General features: G+C 35.4%; 1 protein-coding gene across 5 annotated transcripts in view; it reads left to right on the plus strand.

The window, feature by feature from the left end:
- The window catches only part of KBTBD12 (kelch repeat and BTB domain containing 12), an 86,960-nt gene that overhangs the window by 10,285 nt on the left and 59,646 nt on the right, over window positions 1–17,029 (plus strand). For 4 of the 5 annotated variants that reach the window (XR_002125764.1, XM_019658653.1, XM_019658652.1 and 1 more), the window contains exons 2-4: window positions 1,132–2,313; window positions 5,930–6,200; window positions 8,342–8,492. Coding sequence is in view for 3 of the 5 variants with exons in the window: in XM_019658653.1 (XP_019514198.1) it covers window positions 1,244–2,313; window positions 5,930–6,200; window positions 8,342–8,492 (1,492 nt within the window). In the remaining 2 variants the exon portion in view is untranslated. Of the gene's footprint in view, window positions 1–1,131; window positions 2,314–5,929; window positions 6,201–8,341; window positions 8,493–8,647; window positions 8,883–17,029 lie in introns of all 5 variants that reach the window. The other variant, XR_002125765.1, reaches the window with a different exon arrangement.

Below are 17,029 nucleotides of genomic sequence, written 5' to 3' on the forward strand. Positions count from 1 at the left end.
GTCGCCGGTGATGGCGTGGGCTGCAGCCCCTGCTGCAGTGGGTTGCCCTGGGCTACCGTGTGTAGCCAGCAGCCAGCTTGAGTGGCTGGCAGCTGCCGTGAGTGGCAGTCCAGAAGCCAGCGACTGATCTGCCTCGCCTGGGAAGAGCGCAATGATGGTGCCAACTTGGGCCAGTGAAACAACGTCCTCCACAACTAGACTGAAGAACAAAAACGACACAACTTGTCTGTTCCCCTTCCCCCAATTCCCCAGCACTGTTCCCATCCCCCCAATTCCCCAATTAAAAAAAAATCTTTAGAAATGTCCTTTATCCCATCAAAATGTCTAATTATCTTTCTCTGAACATCCTGTTTCCATTCCTCTGGGGAAGGTGAAGATGAGACATCTAGTTTAAAGAGACTTTTAACTAAACTAGTGCTTTTTAAGTGAAGAAGTGATACAGTCTGTGCCACCATGAGAACAGAGAGACTGAGTAAGGAGCGAGGAGAGAGAAACGGGATGACTTTTGTGTATTTTCTAAGTTTAGGATGATTTAGTTGTAAGTTTCAAGAACTGTGAAGCCTCAGATCAGCTGACATTTGGTTGTGTTTCCCATAGCATTTGTTTTGAATTACTTGCCCCAGAGCAAAGTTTGAGAATTTTAATGGATTCTTTTTTTCCAGGCATCCTACATGGCCCCTGTTGTGATTTTGTGAATTGCTGTTTTAACATTGGGTGCATTTGGCAGGGAGGTGAACATAACCTTTTAGGTGATATTGAATCTCCTCAGAGAGAACATACCTGAAGTCTCTGTACCCTTTGCCTGCAGGGCAGCTGTAGTTGGTAACTGGAAATGAAATTGCAAAATGTGCCCATCTTATCACTTCTCTCTTCATTGACCACAGGAGGGAGGACTTTCCAACCCTCCTAGAAAAATTTCTGCTGCTGATTTGGAAAATATTGTTAGTGGTTAAAATTTTACTCTTTATACAATCGACATTATTTTTAGATATGAAAAAAGTAGTTATCTTAAACTACTCTGGTTTGGAATGAATAATATTTATTTATGAATATTTCTTAGAACTAATGTTGCATTTTAAATTATAGAGAATTTTTTCCTTAGAAGAAAACTGCTTCTTTTCTTTCCCTCAGGAATTTTCTAAGACACCTCTGTTGCTTTGTGAGTAATCAGAAATGCAAATAGCCCCTCAAGAATCAAGTTAAATTTAAAGAAGACTTACTTAGAAACATTGGACAGTGTATCATGGAGTGCAAGATTGGGGGAAAAGAAAAATACCAACATAGTTTGAATTTACTGAATAAAGTTAAGAACATGAAAGAATTAGCAGAAATGATTGATGTAATACTCATAGCAGAAGGAGAGAAATTTCCTTGCCACAGACTGGTCCTGGCTGCTTTTAGTCCTTATTTCAAAGCTATGTTTACCTGTGGACTACTTGAATGTACTCAAAGGGAAGTCATACTTTATGACATCACAGCAGAAGGTGTGTCAGTTATATTAAATTACATGTATAATGCAGTGTTGGAGATCAATAATGCCAATGTGCAGACTGTAACTATGGCTGCCTATTTTATGCAGATAGAAGAAGTCTTTAGTGTGTGTCAAAAATATATGATGGACCACATGGATGCCTCCAACTGTGTAGGTATCCATTATTTTGCAAAGCAGATTGGAGCTGAAGATTTATCTGATCAATCAAAGAAATATTTATATCAGCACTTTGCTGAGGTGAGCTTACATGAAGAAATACTAGAAATTGAAGTGCACCAATTTCTGATGCTTATTAAATCAGATGACCTTAACATATCCAGAGAGGAGAGCATTCTGGACTTAGTTCTGAGATGGGTAAATCATAACCAAGAATCGCGCAAAGAGCACCTTGCTGAGCTTTTGAAACAAGTCAGATTGGAACTTATAAATCCTTCTTTTTTAAGACAAGCCTTAAAAAGGAACACAATGCTTCTATGTGATGCAAATTGCATTGATATAATTCAAAACACATTCAAAGGCTTCAAGACACCCCAACAACACCCTCTAAATCTTCGTTATGGCATGGAGACTACTAGTCTTTTGCTTTGCATTGGCACCAATTCTTCAGGAATCAGGTCAAGACATAGGAACTATGGGGATGCCAGTTTTTGTTATGACCCTGCATCACAGAAGACCTACTTTATCTCGTCTCCCAAGTATGGGGAGGGTTTAGGAACCGTGTGTGCTGGTGTTGTCATGGAAAACAATGCTATAATTGTGGCTGGAGAAGCAAGTGCCTCTAAACTCTCCAGACAAAAGAACAAGAATGTTGAAATCTATAGGTTTGTATCTAGCACTATATTTATAAATATATTTTCATTATATTGCTTTGACATTAGCAACAGTAGGAGAAAGTACCGCTGAAAGAGTGATGACGTCTTAAATGACATGTAGTCAAATTATCCTGTAATTACACATTTTACATATATGTAAAATTCACAATGCAATCACCCACATTTTAAAATTATGTTTTATCTCCTTTTGTTAAGAACATGTAGTTGAACTTGCATAAGTTAAGTGTATGTATGTTGTGATTCCATTGTATATTTTCATTCTGTCTAATTTATCAATATGATAGGATGGAATGCCTTGCTTTGTTTTTGAAGAGCTTGATATAACTTTTAACCAGAAGAGGAGTTTATTACCACTGACTTCTTTGAACTGCATTTTTTTTAGTTCCTACTTCAGAGTAATAAGTCATTGTTTTGCAAATAAAAGTTAATAATTATCTGTCAGTTTTCATCCTCTATCCTTAATTTGTGGATCTTTCCTAACCCTCTAATAGTCTAAAATGTTAGCAGCCTCAGTAAGAATGCTTTAACCCTAGAATTGTAAGAACAAAGGTGTCTGCTAAGAAGTAGCGTATCATCTAGGTTTAGCAAACGAGGACACTTACATTTGTTTACTCTTTATTCAGCAAGTGTTTAGTATTCAGCTCTTCAGCCTAATTGGGTAAACAACAAATATGCACACAGAATACATACTAGACAGTAAAGCTCTCCTTCAATATCCTTTTCCTCTCAGTTCCCTCTTACCAGGGTTTGTTAAGACTTCAGACAGAAGGTAATTCTTCTTGACAGTAAAGTTGGGACAAAGAAAAAATTAAAAGGTCTACTATTTTTCTGTCGACTCTTAGAATTCCATTATCAGTTTTAAGTTATCGGTCTGTCCCTTTTCCATATTCATATTTTGGAGACACGCCTCATCTCTTCTAGTATAGAGAGGGGAGGGAATGCAGAGCCCTGGATGAGTGATCTGGACCCATCCCCATCATGGCAGAGCGTGTCACTGAGCAGCAGGTGCAGACTTCTTCAGAATTAATCAGGTATAGAACACAGAGCCAGGGTATCAGTCCTTACAGGAAGAGGAAGCTTTGGTTTTCCCCACATGGTTCTTATAGATCCATACCACTTGTTTTATTTGCTCTTGGTTTTATTTGCTCTTGGTTAGATGTCCTTCTTTCCATCTGAAAGCCCCTTGTTAGAAGTACCTCAGGTTCTTTAAATAACTCTTTCTCTTTCTCATCAAAATGGGCCACAAAACTGCTATCAGAATTTTTTCCCAATAAACGTCCAATCCTGTCAAAGTGTCTTTTTGTTTTGACCTTCAAACATCTTTCTTCTTCTTTTGAAAGTCTGCTTCCCTTTCTTGCTGCATATGTCTGGCTATATACCCTTCTTATCTATCTTGAACTCAACCAGGTTCCCATCAACGACCAGCTCCTCCACGTCCATCAGAATTAGGGTAAAAGTATCAGTTGCCCTCCTCATTTCCTCCAATAATGAAACTGTCAGCAAGGCAAGTAATGAAATTATTAGAAGCATTGCCTTGGGCTTAAATGAGACTTCCAGCAGATGTCGGCATAGTTAAAATCTTATAGCACTGCTGAAGATTAATTTAGTGCCAGTTTTGTGATGTGTGTGAGAAATCATCATCTTGTGGTATTCTTCCTATAATATTTTTGCCCAGATGCTCCTCAATTTGCCCCTAATTTATAGTTCATAGATTTTCATGCAGATATATTTCTTTTCAACTTAAAAGAGGAAGTAAACTAGTACTCTGGTTTCTTTTCAAAAAGATATACCTTTCCATCTCCTTTACTTATCTTCCATACTTTGATATACAAACAGCTGAAGATACATGCTATTTTTAAACTATCAACCTCAGAGAACATTGAATGCTTTTGTCACTGTTATTTTCTTTTTTATGTCATATCCATTTTTCTTAATAATAAATTTTATAGTTTTAGCTAGCATTTTCTTTCCCCATTTTTTGTTCAAAATGTTAACATAAAAATCAGATTATTCAGTTGCCCAGAAAACTTGTACATCCCAACCCTCATGTATTGTATTTTGTTCTTGGCCTGTTTTCTTGAATCATGCCTCAGAAAAACCAAACTCCATTTTTTTAGTTCTATGTATATAGTTCATTCATTGGCTTTACTTCAGTAGCCCCCACCTATAAATACCTAATCCTTCTTTCTCTTCTAAAACCCAGTACAATTAAAAATAGTAGTGAAAATACCTGTGTTCTAAGGACTTTTGTTTCTTACCTAGAATTACATACAAGACAGCTATCATGAAGTTTGATAAATTTCTGCATTCAGCCTGTGACAAGCCAGGCCTGCCCACTAGGAAAGGCGCATAATCTTCTAACTTTCCTGTCAAACTTAAAGTAAAAAGTTATTTCTGGAGAAGAATGTAAGAGTTTACCTATGACAACTGGGAAAAACTCCTATAAATATGATCAAATATCAAATGTTTGACATAAAAAAGTAGTCTATACTTTAAAATTATACTCTGTATAGAGCACACACATAATTTCTTCATTTGTTTCCAAACAGAACTTTTTTTCTTATTTCCCATATTTTCCTGTTTTTATTTTTTGTTTTGTTTAAGTTTTGAAGTCCAGGTATGCTTTCTGGATTTTCTAGAACAGATCTAATATCACATATTTTACCCCACTGTCTCCGTAAATACTTGTGTCCTTCATAGACTATGTGTCTGAAATCATGATTTGATAAAATATGCTTACCACTATCAAGAAGCAAGACAAAGGATAGCCACATATTCATATACTTAGTGACTATGTAATGCCATACACATGCACATGCACATGCACACACAGATAATCAGTTCATGTTTTGTAGTCCCAGAGGTACTGAGAGACCATATATCCTAGTGTCCCTACCTCCCAAGATTTTTCTCAGGCTGACATAATTATTCATGGAAAAAATAACTGAAACTGCCATACTTAGGGGATTAAAATAGATGTTAAATGCCAAGCAGACACCTGCAGATGGGTTTTTATATACCTACAGGTGCTCTTGATGCTGTTCTAAGCCAGTTAGAACTCTAAGAATAATTCTTAAAATTCTACACATCCTACATCATCCCATCAGAGGTCTCTGAATTTAGATATTTTCAGATTTTCTGCTCTAAAACTGATTTCTTTAATGTAATGTGAAAGTGAAGCTTCTATTCCATAGAATGAGACTTTTTTTCTTTATTTTTACTTATTCTTTTATGATAAAATTACAGATGATTTGCTGTAAGACTTTCCTATTTGTTATTGATTTTATTTCCCAGAATTAGGAAATGATGGCTAGTCCTAGATAATCTTTGTTTTTTCAATCTACTATTTTTCCTAAAATTCTGCAGGTAGGTGTGGTTAATGTTTCCTATGCACATTGTATTTTCCTCATCAGTCCTTACAAAATAAAAAACAAAACAAAAAAACCCCATAAACCTGTATCACTATCTTGTATTGATGTTTTTTCCTCTCTAATTAGAACAAAATCATGTCATTTTTAGTTGGAAAAGAAACTTAAGTGTGTTTCTTGGATAAATTGTTTTCATGTTAACTCTAATCCAGTCTTTTCTCTGTGTTAATTTATAGGTATCATGATAGAGGAAACCAGTCTTGGGAAAAGTTATGCACAACTGAATTTCGAGAGCTCTATGCTCTGGGCAGTGTCCATAACGACCTCTATGTTATAGGAGGACAGATGAAAATTAAAAACCAGTATCTTATTACAAACTGTGTTGATAAGTACTCTGTAGAATGGGACAATTGGAAAAGAGTGTCTCCCCTCCCACTACAATTGGCGTGTCATGCTGTAGTGACAGTGAATAATAAACTTCATGTGATTGGAGGCTGGACCCCTCAGGTTAAGAAATTTCCTATATACCTAATTGGCATGGCTATGCTGAGTCTGGCTGCTATGCTGAAAAATGTAGTCGTTGAATACTAAAAGAGTATGACTTACATTTTGGTAAAATACTTCTTATTTTATAGAATATTAAACTTAAGATTTTAAAGTGTTAAATCAGTATAGGAGAATGAAATTTAAAGTGTGTTAATCATAGACATGACTTCATTTGTATTCATGCTGTGTTCTTCATAATTCTTTCCATCTTGCTAATTATGAAAAATGCTTATGCTGAGGGATTATCTGTTGGGAGCACCTAAGGAGAGGGCAGAGAAGCTGGGTCCTCACCCCAGTGCTATCTGGTTAAGAGCTGTATGATGTGAGGCAAGTAACTCTTATGTCTTTTCCACTTTTAAAACTCTTACTCTAAGTAGGAAATCAGAATACTCATCCTGTGTTGGCACAATTGTTTCCACAAAAGTATACTGTAATTTTAAACACTTTATGCCTTTGCTGGGCATCAGCAAACAGAGAAACAATACCGTTTGTATTGAAGCCCAGCAAAGTGATGGCAAGGCAAAACTGAAAACACAGTGGAGTAATGACCACAGTAGCCCTTTATTTTCTCTTGGGTGTTCCTCCCAGTGCCTTGGAGCTCTCACGGTAGTATCACTCTAGCTGCCTTTTGCCCTGGCCAACTAGTATCTTTTAATAGAAATTAATCTTACTAGCTCCTTGTTCACTCAAATGACATAAAGTAAATTTATTTTTGCCTATGTGATTTCTTGTTTCTCCATATTTGCTTCATGATAAAACCGATGCTTTTGTATTCATTTCATAAGCTTGGACTTCATCATTTACAGTATATCATCCCTGTTTTAAAACTTAAACTTTACCTTTAGTACATTTAAAATTTTGTGCTATGTATCAAAAAGAAGTACAGATTTAATCACAGCTAGTAGCTGATAACTGACAAATTATTTGTAATTAAGCTTTTTCAGAACTATCCACTACATAGTTCATTTTGCATGAATAAGCTCCAAAGATATCTTAGAAGCTTCTTACTTTTCTTTCACTAAAATAGATTAAATACTTACATTAGAAGACAATATTTACATTAGAAGGAGAATTAAAATAATAAAGTCAACATTTGTTAATTTATAATGTCTTTGGACAGATGACATGTGAATATTTACTGCATAACAAAAGCTTTTGCTAGTCTGTACATAATACAATACATTAAATTGCAAGGTAACATGGGTTGTGATTGCAACCATAATGATCATAATTCTTTATTCATTTAATGTAATTAACTAAAATTAATTGCACACAACTTTCATAAATATGGCAATTATTTTTGTGTGGAACACCTGCATCCAAAACAACAAAAAAAATAAAAGACACTTAATCATCCTTAGCTTGAAATCATAAAAGTTCCTGACACATTGCAGAAAACAAAATTACTTCACCTGAAGTTTATGAGTAGGAGAAACCACATACATGTGTTTGAGAATAAGCAGTTATTCAATTTGTACTGTCTCTAGTCATATATATATAATATATACATATATATTATAAATACATAATATATAAAATAAATACATAAAATAACTGCAAATAACTTATATTAATCCATATATCTTGAAAATTGAATTCATACTGTTCTTATATAGGGCATAATTATGGGATAAAAATACTCTAATTACTAGAACACTAAAATGTTTTCTTAATTTTGCTCCATTTGAATTAGAAAAATATTATGAAAAATGCCTTATAAATTATTAAAATAGTTTCTCACAAATATTAAAATTCACCGTTATGAAGTTTGGCAAACTAAAATTACACTATTCTAGAAAGCTTGGTTTCATTTTTAAGGCTTCGTTGCTTAAGTTTTTAAAAAATGCTACATTGTCTTACTGCTAAGATCACAGATTGTTTGCTGTAACCCAACACCTTAGCCCCATTATTACAGAATATAAATTTATCCGATATTGACAGTGTACTTATAACCCCAAGTCGTGAGATTTGTGTGTTTGTGAGTTTGAGTCATTACAGTTAACCTCTATCTCTTTGGCCATCTGCTTTGATTAATTGCATTCATGTACTCACAGAGATCTTTAAATAGTATTTTATTATATTGGTTGTCATATTTCATACAGATGGATCTTCCTGATGAAGAACCTGATCGATTAAGCAACAAACTGTTGCAGTATGACCCCAGCCAAGATCAATGGACAGAGCGGGCGCCTATGAAGTACTCTAAGTACCGATTCAGCACAGCTGTAGTCAACAATGAGATTTATGTTTTGGGTAAGAAGCAGCAGATTGCTAAAAGAGTATAACTACTGTTATTTTTTTTCAGCAGTTTGCCTAAGTAAAAATGAAATATTCTCCCTTTGTCCTGCATTACAGTTCAAATGTATGCATAACTAGTCCAACATTTTCTTTTGTTTCTTGTTTTCTAGAGCACAGGCAGATAAAATTAAATGAAAGTCCATTGACTTTTTGAAAGCAAAATTATTTTTATGGAATTTTCAAATACCTTGGAATGCAAGAACAGCAGTGATATATCCTTATATGTACTACCAAGTAAAATATTTTGAAATGGCAATAAGCCTTTGGCCACCGTTAATGAATGAAATGTAGGCTTTTGCAACCAACTGTGATGATCTGTGCTAACAGAAGAGAAAGCCACCATAGGTAAGACAATTCCACAGATCATGCCAATGCTCTTCATTCTGCCTCACCCACATAATTTTTGTTGAGGTGCTATCAAATATTTTTATCTGAATGCATTTTTTTCTTAATTGCTTGAATATGTGTGGTCTTATACTAGCCAGTAGGTGTTGGTGAAAGACTTGTTCATTTCCACTAAAGTGAGTAAAAACAATTCTAGAACATCAATATATTTCCCCTATGCTTCTTTGCCTTTGTTTTTTTCCTCTTTTATTATTAAGTCCTTTGCTCTTTTAAACACATTTCATTTCCCTAACATCATTTTCTATCGCCTTCCTTCCCTCACCTCATAAGTATAGGAAAGAATCAGACTGAGACAAGGAGGCTGATTGCAATGGTAAAATATCTATGACAATTCTTTATTTCATTCTATCTGCACCGATGGCTAACTGTCAAAAACATGGGGAAGAGAATGGGTAGCAAAAAGATGACAAAGAAGAAACATGAAATATGGGATGAAAACAAACCAAGTATTTGAATAGTTTTGTTTATTTGTTTGTTTTACTAAAGGGAAGCTGTTATCTCTTGGCTGCTTGTACAGCATGAAGCAAAATAATTAATGTACTCAAATATTAATAGTTTTGTGATTTTAAGAAGGAGACTATTGTACGACATAGTTTATGACTATCTCAGTTATGAGACTCACTTGTAATTATCATTTTTTCCTTTGATATATATTTGTCACGTTGTTATAACCATGTGCTGTGTCATAGGCCCAGAAGAGACAAGATCCAAAATAAGATAGATTGCCTCGGATAGATGTATAACTCAAGGGAGTGAAGGATTCATCTACTAATTATATTAAAGTTAGAGAGAGTCAAAAGTGGGATAAAAGTGATGTATCAATTGAACTAAAGTGAGATTTCCCCCTACTGTGGAGCCACAACTAGGCTAGATGTGGAATAAAAATGATAATGCCTTTTTTGGTAAATTATCTGAGGAAAAACACCTTTTGGAGCTTACTCTGCATGGCATGAACAAATGTCCACTGAATGAATGAAAGCATTTCATTTTAAAGGACCTGTAAGTTTTGGGTAAGTGAAACAGAGTAAAGAGTATGCTCCAAGAAAGGAGATAGTGGCAAAAGGCAGGGAAGAATAAGTAGGGAGAATGGCATAAGCAGAGGTTTGGAGGTGAGAATTAAGGTGGTAAGAGTAGAGGATGAAAAAAAAAGTGAGTAAATGAGCCCACCGGGGACAGGGAGTTGTGAGAGACAGAGAGTTCTATTATCAACTGGGAACCACGTTATAATGGCCTAGGGATGAATAATTGAGAGGATAATAGTAAGCAATGAGGAAGTACACAGAAGCAACATGATTAAAGAACATTCTTAGGAAGATTGGTGAGGTGTGATTATAAAAAAACAGATCAAAGGTGAAAAGAATTCTAGTGACTATAATTATAGTGACTGGTCAAGAAGAGGTTTGGTTTGCTAGTGTGGAAGTTGGCACTTTAGTAAATGGCAGTGTTTTAATCAAACAAAAAAAAGGTGAGAGGAGCTGGAAGTGGAGAGGCCAAGTAGAAAGTCTTTTGCAGTAGCTTAGGTTGTAGTTTCTGGATATAGAGAAATGAGGACCAGATTCATAATCACTCAAATAAAATTTACCAATCCAAGAGTCAACTTTCTCAATATTTGCTATTTAATTCCCAAATATATTTATAGGCTTTAAAATGGGATGAAGTTCAGTTGTTTAGATATTTTTGTGGTAATCTTAGTTCAGATTTCATTGTTCATTGTATATACAATTTGGGCAATCGGAATTTGGGCAAATATCATATAGGACTCTAAAACCTTATCAGTTTAAATGATACACAGATACCGTATTACAGTCATTTGTTAATTGTCTTAGCAAAAGCCCTGTCTGATTTTGGGAATCTATGCCCCACTGTGATTTGGGTCATTGCCAATTAGTATATAAGCCCTATCCCTAATACCTGTAATGGATTTAATTCCTTACTACCTCCTAGAGAGGCTACCCCCAAAGAGCAGCCACTGAAATCCCCTCCACAATGGAAGCAGCATGGTAAAGTGAGGAAGGTACCAGCTTTGGAATTCAGTAGTTTTGGATTGAGAGCCTGGCTCCACCATTTACTACTTGTATGTCCTTGGTCTAGTATATATTTTTCTGGCTAATATTAAAATTGGAATACCTACCTTTTAGAGTTAAGATTAAATAAAATAGTGTATATAAAATTCCTATAAGTGTTCAGATGTTGTTATAACTACTGTTTATGGGCCGCCTTTTCAGACACTTTGCTAAATTCTTTGCTTAAAGAATTTCATTTAATGGTTAGAAAAAAAACTGAGAAAGTATTAACTCTCTTCTGTACAGCTGACTAGGTATCTGGACCGACCCTCCCACTGAAAATACACCCCCCACCCCATCCCAAATGTTGGGTAAAACATATTTTTTAAATCTCCTGAAAAGCTTCTAAGATCTGTTACGGCAGTAAGAATTTTGCAAAATCTAAAGTGAAAGCAGGAGACTTCCAGCTATGGAGAAGTGAAAAGATCCATATTCTGTCCCCAAAAGGTAGGCATAAAACTAAATTTGTCAAAAACAACGATTTGAGATCTCTAGAAATCAACCAAAGGCAACAAATTGAGAAGCGCTTATCTTCTCAAAACGGCTGAACTTGAAGTGAACCTTTACGCAGCCTGTGGCGTTCTTGCCTGAGGCCGCCCTTATTCCCCACCCTAGTTCATTCAGCGTGGTAGTTCTCCCAGAGTGGAAACTAGCAGCTTCGTTAGCCAGAAGGGCTGACATGTTTGGGAGTGGAGGATGGGAAACTCACACTCACAGTGGCAAATGGAAAAACCTGCAGCTCTCCTAGCCTGAGCGTTAAGTCCTGGTTGGGGCTGCAGCAGCCAAGAGAACTAGCCAGAAATTTAACAGGGATCTTCCAGGAAAGTGTTGGAAATAAGAGTCATCGAAGGGGTTGATAAATTATTCACACATCCCTAGAGACGAGGGAAGCTGAACAAACATGCAGCCCCCAACAGACTCCAAGCTCTTCACACATTCCTGTCTGGCTGGGAGGCTGAGCAGATGTACAGAGGAGAACTGAGAAGGCCAGGTAGAAAGTAAAAGTCATGGTAGATTTGAAAACTACCTGAACTTTGAATGCACTCTCCAACCCACACACAGACCCACCATGACATGCCATTAAGCTATGAAGAATAAGAGTAACCCTAGGCTAAAAAATAAAAATGAGAATTTTTTTAAAAATGGGCAGAGACAGCAGCAAACCACAGGGGAGACAGATTAAATCCAGTCAAATTACTTAAAAACAAATAGCAACAACAACAAAAAGGAGCAATAAACAAACAAAAAACATGAGGTGGAAAATCAGAATCAAAAGTTGCTATAATATATAATTTTACATGTCCAGTTGGTTACCAACACAAATTTACAACACATCCAAAAAAGAAAAGAAACAGGAAAGTGTAACCCATACTTGGGGGTGGGGAAGAGGGCAGAGCATTTAACAAAAGTTGTCTCTGAGTGGGCCCGTATGTTGGATTTAGCAAGCATAGACTTTAAAGTAGCTATCAAATATATGTTCAAAAAATTAACAAAAGCTATTTTTTTTAATTAAAGGAAAATATGATAGAGACTCCACAATAACAATAAAGAAATAGAAATTATCTAAAACAACCAAATGGAAATTCTAAACTTGTATAATAACCCAAATGAAAAATATACTAAATGGACTCAAGAGCAGATTTGAGATGACAGAAGAATCGGTGAACTTGAAATAAGTAATAGAAATAATATAATCTGAAGAGAAAAAAATTGAAGAAAAATTAGCAGAGCCTCAGAGACACATGGAATCACATTTAGCCTACTAAGATAGATATAATGGTGACCCCAAAAAAGAGAAGAGAGAAAGTGGCTGGAAATTTTTTCAAATAAATAATGGTCAAAAACTTCTCAGACTTGATGGAAAAACATTAATATATAGATCTGAGGAACTCATCAAACTCCAAGTAACACAAATTCACAGAGATCCTCACCTAAACACATCATAGACAAACTACTCAAAGAAAATCCTTAAAAGTAGCCAGAAAACAAAAACAAAAACATTGTATACAGGGCAATACCAATATATTCAACAGGTGACTTAGCATCAGAAACAAGGAGGCAATAGGCACTGGAATAATATATTCAAAGTGCAGCAAGAAAAAATTCAATCAAGAATTCTATGTCCAGTGAAAACTATCCTTCAAAACTGAAGGTAAAACAAAACACTCCCAGATAAATTTGTGACTAGCAGACTTACAAGAAATACTAAAGGAATTCTAAAAAGACAAAATTCTTCAAAGTAAAGGAAATGATATCAGACAGTAACTTGAATCCACAGGAAGAAATAAAAGGCACTGGAAATGGTAAACATGTAGGTAAATATAAAAGACTGTATAAATATATTTTTCTTTTTTCTTCTCTTACTTTCTTTAAATGATGTAAGAGCATATAAAGTGATAATTATTGAACTATGCTGTTGGGTTAACTACATACATAGATGTAGTATATATAACATAATCAAACAGTAGAGGGGGAGGAAATAGAGATATATTGAAATGAAGTGACTTTAATGAAATCAAGCCAGTATTAACATGAAGTAGATTGTGATAAAGTAATATACATATTGGGGTTTCTAGAGCAACTGTTAAGAAAATGTTTCAATCGTTTAAAAATCAAAAGAATTAAAATGGTACATTTAAAAATATTAAACAACAAAAAAAGATAGTAAAGGAGGAATACAGGAACAAAGAAGATACGACACAGAAAACAAATGTAAATTCAACCACATAAAAAAAGCACATTAAATGGGAATGAACCAAATGCTTCTATCAAAAGGCAGAGATTTTCAGACTGAATAAAAAAATAAGACCAAGCATATGCTGTCTATAAGAGATATGCTTTATATTCAAATACACAAATAGGTTGAAAATTTTACTATCATTTTATAGAAAAAGGCCAGCTTTGTGCAGAGGCAGTATCATAGCCAATGAGGTTTATCTGAGGTGTGATTATTGCTAATTGAAAAAGAAAGGCCTTGGAAACAGTAACTTTAAGTGAGTTGAAGGTGCTATATCATTATCAAACAAAATAGACTTTAAGACAAGTACTATTACTATAGACAAAGAAATTTCATAATAAAATGGTCAATACATCATGAATATGTATCAATTATAAATGTATCACACCCAACAACAGAGCCCTAAATACATGAGGCAAAAACTGAAATGAGAAATAGAAAATCACCATTGGAGACTTATATCCCATTATCATGATTGATAGAACAACCAGACAGAAAATCAGCAAAGTCATAGAAGACTTGGACAGCACCATCAACCAACTTTACCTACCTTACGTTTGTATTTCACATATATAACAATAGCAAAATCCATTCTTCACAAGTGCACATGGAACCTCCCCCTGGCTGAATCATATGCCAGGCCATAAAACAACTCTTAACAGATTTTATTTTTAAATTGAAATTATTCAAAGTATATTTTCTGACCACAACAGACTTATTATAAATTATAAACTATAAATCAATGACAGAAAAAATTAGGAAACCCTCAAATATATGGAAATTAAACAACACACTTCTAAATAACTTTTGGGTCAAAAAAATAGCAAATATATATATATATACATATATATATAATATATGTATATATATATATATATATATATTCAACTGAATGAAAACTACAGATTAACATTCCTTATGACCATAGATTCAAAAATCCTTAAAAAACAATTAGCAAACTGAATTTAGCAACATAAAATATTATTATATACATTAAAAATCCTTAAAAAACAATAAGCAAACTAAATCCAGTAACAAAAAGTATTATATATCAGGGCCAAGTGGAATTTATTCCAGGAATGTAGTAATGCAAGTTTAATATCCAAAACTCAACTAATGTAATACACCATTTTAATAAAGGACAAAACCCAAAGGATTATCTCAATTGATATAGAAAAGCATTTGCAAAATTCAACATTCATGATAAAAATTCTCAACAAATTATGGATAGAAGGGAATTTCCTCACTTGTTAAAAGGCATCTATGAGCTACATCTGCAGCTAACATGATACTTAGTGGTGAAAGACAGATCTTTCTTCCTAAGGCCAAGAACACGGGACAGATGCCTACTTTTTTTTTTTTTTTTGAAGATTTGTATTGGGGAATTGGGGGATGGGAACAGCGCTGGGGAATTGGGGGAAGGGGAACAGACAAGTTGCTGTCTTTTTGTTCTTNTTCAGTCTAGTTGTGGAGGACGTCGCTTCACTGGCCCAAGTTGCACCATCATTGTGCTCTTCCCGGGTGAGGCAGATCAGTCGCCGGATTCTGGACGGCCGCTCACTGCGGCTGCTGGCTACACACGGTAGCCCATGGCTACCCACTGCAGCAGGAGCTGCAGCCTATGCCACCATGGGTGACTCATGGCAACCCAGCTCCAGGCCAAGCCGTTGTTCAGCATCTTAGCTGTAGAGGGCAGTGTCATTGGCCCTCATATGTGGGATCCAAACCGAGGCCCTCTGGCGTCCCAAGCCAGCTCTTAACCAACGCTCCACTTGGCCGGCCCTGCCATGTGTTTCTAATAATCTTATCTGGATTCATTTTCCATAGTTTTTTCTTCCTATACTTCAGTTTGAATATTTTTAATTGAACTATTTTCAGGTTCATATATCTTGTCTTCTATTCTGGTCGAACTGTTGTTAACCCATCTTATGAGTTCTTATTTTTAAATACCATATTTTTCAGTTTTAGAATATCCACCTTATTCTCTTTCATAGGTTCCAATTCTTTGGTAAATTTCTCCAGTTTTCTCATCCTTTTTGTCCATGTTTTTCTTTGTTTCCTTTATTTTATTTATTAGTTATTTTATTTGTCTATTAATTTTGGTAATTCACCAGTCTGCATCTATTGTGGGGTTTTTTTTTCTCTTATTAGTGCTATTTCCCTGCTTATTCATATGTCTGGTAATTTTTTATTGTATGCTGAACAATGGAGAAGAACCAAAGAAGCTTCCAAAGCTATCCTCCACCAGAGAAGATTCAGCCTTTCGTTGGTAAGACAGAACAAGGAACTGGTCACCTCAGTCTAATCAGGGATTAGCTGGGCCAGGGATGAGTTGTAGCCTTAGTAACACTCAATTCATATGAGTTGTCTCTATTCTTTGGGCATGGTCCTTCCAGGTTTTGGATTGAAAGCCTCATGGACCTCTGTCTCCTCCAGCCTGAAAGATTGTGTGGATTCAATTCTTCCCTTCAGAGCTTTGTAGCTTAGCTCTTTAGCCTCACTGAACAGCTTCAAAACCTGACAACATCTCAAGAAGGAGAGCTCTCATTTGTGGCAGGGCCCCTCACTTCAGCTGGACTTAGTCCCCTACCTACCATACAACTGTGGGAGATTTCTCTCTGACCTTAAATTTATTACAAATTTAATTTGTCCAAATTTGTTTTCTTAAATTTGTTAGAAGTATTTTCCCCAGAATCCCAGACACCTCAATAATAAGCATTTTTTTTAGTAGAATATTTTTTATATTTTTGAGGTTCCTCTTTGCAGATCCTCTAGTTTCCAATGTGTCACACCAGCCCCCCACAACTCCCGTGGTTTCTCTTTCCCTCCAGAATTACCGAATACCCCAAGGGCAGAAAATGGTCCAGGAAGGGCTCTTTTCTCTCTGGAATTTTAGTTCATCTAGTCCTTATTGTTCTCATAACTCTCCAATATCTTTTAAAATATTATTTTTTCAATTTATTCATTTTTTCAACTTGCATTAGGATAATTAGCCTGCCATGACCTACTATATATTATCTTACCATGAAATGGAAGAATTAATGTTACACACACACACACACACACACACACACACACACACACACACATATGAAGTCTGACAATTAAATTCGCAAACTCATCCTAGAAAAAGTGCTACATACCTCATCCCTGAATATCACTATGGTCACCTTTGAAGTACTCCCCTTAGGGAGCTATGCACGGGTGACAGTGCTTAGTCCACCCTTCAAAGCAATTTTGGAACTTTTTTTCTGGAATGGCCATGATAGCTGTTGTCGTATTATCCT

The sequence above is a fragment of the Hipposideros armiger genome, unplaced genomic scaffold (assembly GCF_001890085.2).
Source record: "Hipposideros armiger isolate ML-2016 unplaced genomic scaffold, ASM189008v1 scaffold_286, whole genome shotgun sequence".
NCBI classification, from domain to species: Eukaryota; Metazoa; Chordata; class Mammalia; order Chiroptera; family Hipposideridae; genus Hipposideros; species Hipposideros armiger.